Here is a 7356-nt window from a genome sequence, read left to right as displayed (position 1 = left end):
TATTTGTTAACAATAAAATGAAAGACAGACATATTGTGTGGAAAACCATTATGCAGAAAACTAGCTACTATATTTATAACACTAAGTTACGTAAATTGTTTTTTAACATCCGTAAGAATTTGTAAATAAATACAGATTCTGAAGTACATGTATTTGTTCACACATAGATACAATAAAAATTTGCCAGTACTTATTTCAATGAAAATTAGACCGTTTAAATATTTTTGAATCGAAGTTATCTTTTGTACATTTTATATAAAGTCACTGCAGGATAAATCATGTCAAACATTGTTACTCAGATAGTTGAATCTAAATTAATAAAGTTACATGTACCAGTACATATCAGTATACAGTCAAACCCTATCTCAAACTCAATGGGACCAAGAAAAACTTCCAAGATATTTGAGTATTACATATACATGTATCAGCCTATCGGGGGTAAAATACTTCAAGAATTAATGGTTGGGACTTTCACATCACTTTGAAATATCCATGGTATTTGAGATATCTGTGTTCAAGATACTAATATTCATTCTATATACATGTACTATACTATATAAATAAAACCTACTATTTTACACATGAGATTCAGTATATATTAATCACAAGAAGTTGTAGAAATCAATACACTTTGGCTAGCATAACAAAGTAATCCCAAATTGAACGATGGAATCTCCAGCTACAGAACACAGAGTGACCTCAGGCTAGGGACAGGGGGGCAGCTCCCGATGCTGGGGGACACACATAGAATGTCGCCGTCTGACTGTAGCGCTTCTGAAAGGTCGCAGATAGACACAAATTTAAAATAACAATTCTTCATGCATTTTTTTTTTACGTGCTAGTTACATGTATTATATGAATAAAACACAAGCAAGGATTGTATGTGGCATAAAATTTCTACACATCATCTAAATATAGCAGTGAATTACAAAGTTAATTATGATTAATGAAGAAGAACTTCAAATTAATTCATTTATTATTTTATTATCAATTTCATTTATTATTTTAAAATTGTTCCTAGACGTGAATGAATTTTTAAAAGAAAATTTGAATTGTTAATCAAATCTATTAAGAAAAAAGTACAAGTATAATGAATATAACACATAAGATGTGGCATACATGTACCTTTCATGAAATACATGTACCGTAGTTTTACTGGTACGGTGACCAGTTTGACAGATAACATTATGGAAAATTTAAGCTCTGAATCTTGCGGCCTCAGGCTAGATAATTAATACCATAAGACAAATCACATTCTTTTTCTCATATCTTTGGTTAACTAAATTCAATTCAATGGAAGATATTCATTTGATAATTTGATAAATATGTGCACTATCTGTTAATTAAAAGAAATTGAAAAAAAATTCTCAAAAATTACTATCCTCATAATTTGGTTCAATTTTTAAATTCCTTTTTGTTGAGTAAAATGTACTTTATTATTTACAATTAAGTAGGATTATTCAAGAAACCAGAAGTCTCTGTCGAGACTGTAGCTCTACTGGTTTGTACTTAAAACAAAGGATGAGAAAAGAAGCCATTGCCATCAGACCAAAACTATAGAAGGAGTAGCTTTTTAAAGGGAATTTCACAGACATTTCTATTTTTAGTAACAATGGCAACACTGTTCATCAAATCGAAAACCGATGTACTATTTTATGTATCTTATTGTAGTCTACTTGTGTGCCAAATAATATTGAAATCAGACCAAAACTGTAGAAGGAGTAGTGTTTTAAAGGAATTTCACAGAAAATTCTATTTTTAGTAACCATGGCAACACATTTCATTGAAATAAAAAAAACGATGCACTATTTTATGTATCTTGGTGTAGTCTACTTGTGTGCCAAATAATATTGAAATCAGACCAAAACTGTTGAAGGAGTAGCGTTTTAAAGAAATTTTAAAGAAAATTCTATTTTTAGTAACCATGGCAACACATTCAATGAAATCAAAAACCGATGCGCTATCTTATGTATCTTAGTGTAGTCTACTTGTGTGCCAAGTAATATTGAAATCGGAACAAAACTGTAGAAGGAGTAGGTTTTGAAAGAATTTCACAGAAAATTCTATTTTTAGTAATTATGGCAACACCGTTCATCGAAATCAAAAACCGATGCACTATTTTATGTATCTTAGTGTAGATTACTTGTGTGCCAAGTTATATTGAAATCAGATCAAAACTGTAGAAACAGTAGCGTTTTAAAGGAATTTCACAGAAAATTCTATTTTTAGTAACCATGGCAACACCGTTCATCGAAATCAAAAACCGATTCACTATTTAATGTATCTTAGTGTAGTCTACTTGTGTGCCAAGTAATATTAAAATCAGACCAAAACTGTAGGAGGAATAGCGTTTTGAAAAATTGTTTACAGACAGACGGACGGACGACGGACACCTTACTATCGCATAAGCTCTTCTGGTCTCTGACCAGTAGAGCTAAAAAAATACAGCATTATTCTGTACTTGTGGGCATAATAACACAACTTTAATTTTCAATGCTTAAAAGGAAAAGTTAAAAAGAACACAATCCTTAATTTTAGAAAATATATATAAGTTCAGTCAAAACCCCTATTGTGCAAAGAATTGGAATTGTTTACATTAGTCATCATTCATAATTCATCCACAATGAAACAGACATGACTGTTGAATGTTTTAGATTGATAAACTAAGACAATGCTAGCAAGTGCATGGCTAAATATGGGACATTATTTGACAGAACACATTAAGTAAGGGTTAATGTACGAGTAGCGCTCCATTCCTTAAAAGTAATGGAGCCGAGGCCCCGAAGGGGCCGAGGCCCATTACTTTTAAGGAATGGAGCGCTACGAGTATATTAACCGGCGTAAAATCCGCCTTTCTGAATGCTTGTTTTTATTGTTTGTTAATACATAATAAAGAATATTTATATGATACATTGTAAATACTGTTTACATATCAATATTATTATTTATATATGATATAGAAATAAAACTATAAAAAGTGTACTGAAGTTAATCTAAACCCATGTTTCTCAACAGCTTCGTTAGCTCAGTGAAATGAGCATCGGATTGCTATGGTGAGGGTACCGGATTCGATTCTCATCATTGGTGATCTAATTTTCTTAATGTAAAACTAACCTTTACAATTTTCTAAAACTCTTCTCTAAAATTTTCTAAGTTCTTTCCTTGGAAGAGGCACGGAAAGGAGAATAAGACCATAACGAATTCCGTTTTCAATGTAATTTGCAACTCTCCATTCCTTAAAAGTAATGGAGCGCTCAAACAAAAGAATGACGTCACAGGTGGATTTTACGAACCAGTAAGGCTCTGAAATCATGTAGAAGTTGCCTAATAAAGATGGCCTTGACCTTAAACTTTTCACCTTTAAATTGATATGAATGTTGTATTATTTTTAATAATATTTAAAATACTGTGAGAAAATAACATAAATCATTTGCAGGCACAGTTTTCAGTGACCTTCACTTTGACTTAGCAGTTACGTAACAGGATTTTCCTTCCTACCTTAAGCATTGAGCAAGTGAAAATGAATAACTTAGATGAATCAACTCAAGATATTCAACATTGAAACATGATGCTGCTTTGATCTTTGATCCATATGATTTTGAGATTTGAATTTCAACAGATAATTTATTAAGCATATGTGAAATAGAACCTCGAAACACTGATCAAATTAAGAGATAATCCAAAAGTTAAGGGGATGTACCCACAACTCCCCTGAAAGGGAGGGGGTATGAATCCTTGTCTTACTTTTTGCCAGTACCCTCCCTTCACTGACCTGTATATGCTGGATGGCCTTCTCCACTGCCTCCTTCTTCAGCAGAGTAACGGTGCACCCCCCGAATCCACCCCCAGTCATTCTGGATCCATACACCCCATCTACCTCCATCGCTGCTGAAACCAGCTCGTCTAGCTCTGGACAAGATACCTCGTAGTCATCTCTGTAATAAACAAAAAAAAAGAAATATTACAATGATCTTAGATGTGTAATGACAAAACTTACAAGCGGTTAAAAAAACCTCCTTGTAAAAAAAATTCATAGGATCAACTTTCCTTCCTGTGTAACTGAATTTAAAAGTGCCAAGATGAGAACCTAGATTAGTTCGTTGCTGTGAGCAAATATATCAAATTATGTTCTTATTTTTAATAGCAAAGATGATTTGATATAGAAGTTGTAAAAGAAAATCATTGAATTTTTACTGCAATGCATTGTGACTCTCCACCATGAGTTTTCCAAATCTGTTGTAATCTCCGAGCTCCAAACATTTAGCTGCCTCTTCTGTGCGAATTATCTCCCCTATTACATGACGTGCTCTCTTATACGTCACATCATCGAGTTTACTTTTCATTTCTAAAAGATAAATTGTTCATTTTTGTTAGGAGCTATTGACTGAACATTTAAAAGGAACAGAAATTTGCTATTTTAGACCACAAAACAGTCTTCTAGAGAGGGAACCCTTTCTGAAAGTTCATTTAAAGGTCAAACTTAAAAAGAAAATTTCTGTAAAAATTATTTCTTTCAATAAATATCACACCCCATCATTTGCTGCTCAATCACATAGAAAAATACTAATTTTGATATCAAAATAAAGCACTTATTCTTCAAAATCAATTGGAAAGAGTAAGCTAGATTTGATCTCATGCCTTCTAAATCCTTCATGGTGGCCTCCCTAAGGCTTTTCTTTCCCATCAGCTGGGCCGCCACTTCACACTGCTTCTTCCTGGTTGGATATTCCGAGCCCGTTAATTCATGCTTGACATTGGAATTGGTTACCAAGACAACCACATTTGGGTCATTCATGGGAACCAGTTGACCCTCCATTGACCTATACAAGAAATAAAATGACTTTTTACTTGTTTATTTTTGCCAATTTAATTGACAATTTCATTTTAAGGCATTTTTGCTGTGCAACTTTGTAGGTTTTGGATGGGAAAACATTTGAGCTGTACAAATCTGTAACTGTACAAATGATTTTGTCCTTGTTTCAAGGTTACAGGGCCTACTGAAAACCTCCATCTTTACCTGCAATCTATAAGTAGAGCATGACCCTCTTGTCCCATGACAGAAATAAACTGGTCCATAATTCCACAGGGCATCCCTGCAAACTCATGCTCTGCCTTCTGACAAGCCAGAGCCTTGTCTTTCTTAGATACGTCTGCTCCACCATTAGTGAGGACGTCCAGAAAGGTATAGGTGGCTACTTCTAGGGAGGCGGAGCTAGACACGCCCCCTCCTAGAGGTACTGAGGAAATCACAACCGCATCAAATGGGACAACATTTCCTGGAATAAAAAAATTCTCTTTCAGTAGGAGGACTGTTTTTATCTTTCCTGAAATGTGGGAAAGACTTTTATCTTTGTGCAAACTTCCATCAACCAAAAATGCTAACATGAGGAGGTGATGAAGTAAGCAGAAATTGAAAGCAATTAATTAAATTATCAACAAATAAGCTTTAATATTAGTAAATGACCCAAAACATTCTTTTAATTTATAATTGCAAGTCATCTTTGCTAGCCAAGGGTTACCGATCTGAAATTTTCTCTACAGCAGATATATTTTGGATCGGAAACCCTTGTCTAGCGAATTTGGTTTTAAGTATGATATTATAGTACAAAGCATATTAATTAACGGGTAATTTTATACCTGTAACCATGGTTACAGTTAAATGAATATCACAATTGGCCTATACATACTTTCGAGACTTTGGTCTTTGATAGAATATGAATTGACAAACCTTTGTAATTTGCCACAACCCCTTTGACATAGTTTGCCCACTTTGGTGTGCCAGGCTTTAAGGGCGTCTCAGCTGAAGGGACTGGGAATTCCACATAATTAGGGGCATCAACCGAATCGGCAAGAGTAAGAACACGGCAGACATTCCCTTCTGACTTTCTTCCAACGAAAACAGTTACTTGTGGAAGTGCCTGAAATTGCAATCAAAGGACGATGAAAATCTGGATCACGTATGTATCATACTTTTGATAGACCCTGTAGAATCAAGAGGTGTGACAAATCCAACCAATGAAAGTAAATCAAACACAAGCCCGTTTTTACCGTTTTATGAGCTCGTTTTATGGAGTCCGATGAACAGTTCCCAATTTACATTCATAAAAAACAGTTCCGAAACTACTACACAAATATGTCTTTTTATTTTAAAGTTTTATAAATAGAATATTTCTCATATATTCCGAGTCCCGCATTAAATACCTGTCAAGGAAGCTTTTGAGTTTTGTGTTCACTATTACAGATCTCTATGTTCATTCATGTTTCATCAGCTTATTGATATGAAAATACTAAGTTCTCAGGTTTTGAAATAAAAAAAAAATATTTTTTACCTGAAGTAAAATGATGACGCGTCATGCATGATAGATATGATGATGAAATAATGCACAAACCATGGGGAAAACAAATCCCTCGTTGTAGTCGGTGTGTTCCCCGATGAGGTTGACCCTCCCCGGGGCATAAGCTGCACATTGTGGTTCACACCCAAATTTGTCAACAAAGGCCTTTTTTGCCTTTGCTGCAAGTTCTGAGATGGCGGGTATCTGTGTAGCTCCTGTGACCTCCATGCTTTCAATAATAGAAAAGTTACAGGGTCGCTCAAAAGATAACGGACGTGTTGGTCGTTAGATAATTTCTCTAGGTTATCATGTCATGTGCATTAGCACATGTTCATGCCATGTCAATGTCCTGTCAGACCTGTGTCCTTCTAATTCTTCCATTCTTAAAAACAATAACAAGAGGCCCATTGGCCACATCGCTCACCTGAGCATTATTGACTAAGAACAAGAGGCCCAAGGGCCTTGAATCGCTCTTCTTATAAATTGTACAATTAACCTATCACTTCTATTTGAAGCCTCTAACCCTAAGTATTCTAAGAGCCAAGTTGCATCAACTGACAAAGTTTGATGATTCTTAGCCAATTATAACTGAAGATATTTTAATAAAGCTATAAAAAAAAAAACCATAAGTAGGTCACAATGACCTACTTTAAGATTGAAGTTTTCTGAGGACTCAAGATGCATTAATAGACAAAGATTGAAGATTCTAAGCCAATAAGTATGTGAGATAGTCAAAAGTAAGTCACTTTGACCTACCTTTTCATCTACATTCTTGGAAAAACCAAAATGCATCAACTGACAAAGTTTGATTATTCCAAGCCAATAAGTACTGGAGATACTTAATTATAGCCATAAAATATTAAAATTAGGTCACTGTGACCTAATTTTTAGTAGGTGATTTTCGAAAGCCCAAAATACATCAACTGACAAAGTTTGATGATTCTCAGCCAATATGTATCCGAGATATTCAAAAGTAGGTCACCATGACCTACTTTTTGGTCATCACTCTCCGAAAACCCAA

The 7356-nt window shown here is 34.4% G+C and overlaps 1 protein-coding gene across 1 annotated transcript; it reads right to left on the bottom strand.

Annotated features, from left to right (window-relative positions):
• Positions 1-665: 665 nt before the first annotated feature.
• Positions 666-6698, bottom strand: LOC134262606 (galactokinase-like). Its single transcript, XM_062744989.1, has 7 exons — positions 6390-6698; positions 5729-5918; positions 5018-5276; positions 4639-4820; positions 4195-4345; positions 3773-3935; positions 666-774 (listed from the first exon to the last, which is right to left on the bottom strand). Exons 1-7 carry the CDS (start codon positions 6561-6563, stop codon positions 700-702), a joined length of 1194 nt encoding a protein of 397 aa, XP_062600973.1. The 5' UTR covers positions 6564-6698; the 3' UTR covers positions 666-699.
• Between the last annotated feature and the right edge of the window lie 658 nt (positions 6699-7356).

The sequence above is a fragment of the Saccostrea cucullata genome, unplaced genomic scaffold, assembly GCF_032062105.1.
Source record: "Saccostrea cucullata isolate Sc308-1 unplaced genomic scaffold, CSIRO_AGI_Scuc_v1 ctg11968, whole genome shotgun sequence".
In the NCBI taxonomy this organism is placed as follows: Eukaryota; Metazoa; Mollusca; class Bivalvia; order Ostreida; family Ostreidae; genus Saccostrea; species Saccostrea cuccullata.
Note: the sequence above shows the minus strand (reverse complement) of the source record. Positions and strands in the feature narration are given on the sequence as shown.

Excerpts from the sequence above, each read along its gene's own strand:
- LOC134262606 (XM_062744989.1), bottom strand. The coding sequence starts at position 6,563 with ATGGAGGTCACAGGAGCTACACAGATACCCGCCATCTCAGAACTTGCA. Across the intron at positions 5,277-5,728 it reads GGTTGTGGCAAATTACAAAG|GAAATGTTGTCCCATTTGAT; the intron begins GTTTGTCAATTC and ends TTTTTATTCCAG. Across the intron at positions 4,821-5,017 it reads GCTCTACTTATAGATTGCAG|GTCAATGGAGGGTCAACTGG; the intron begins GTAAAGATGGAG and ends TTTCTTGTATAG.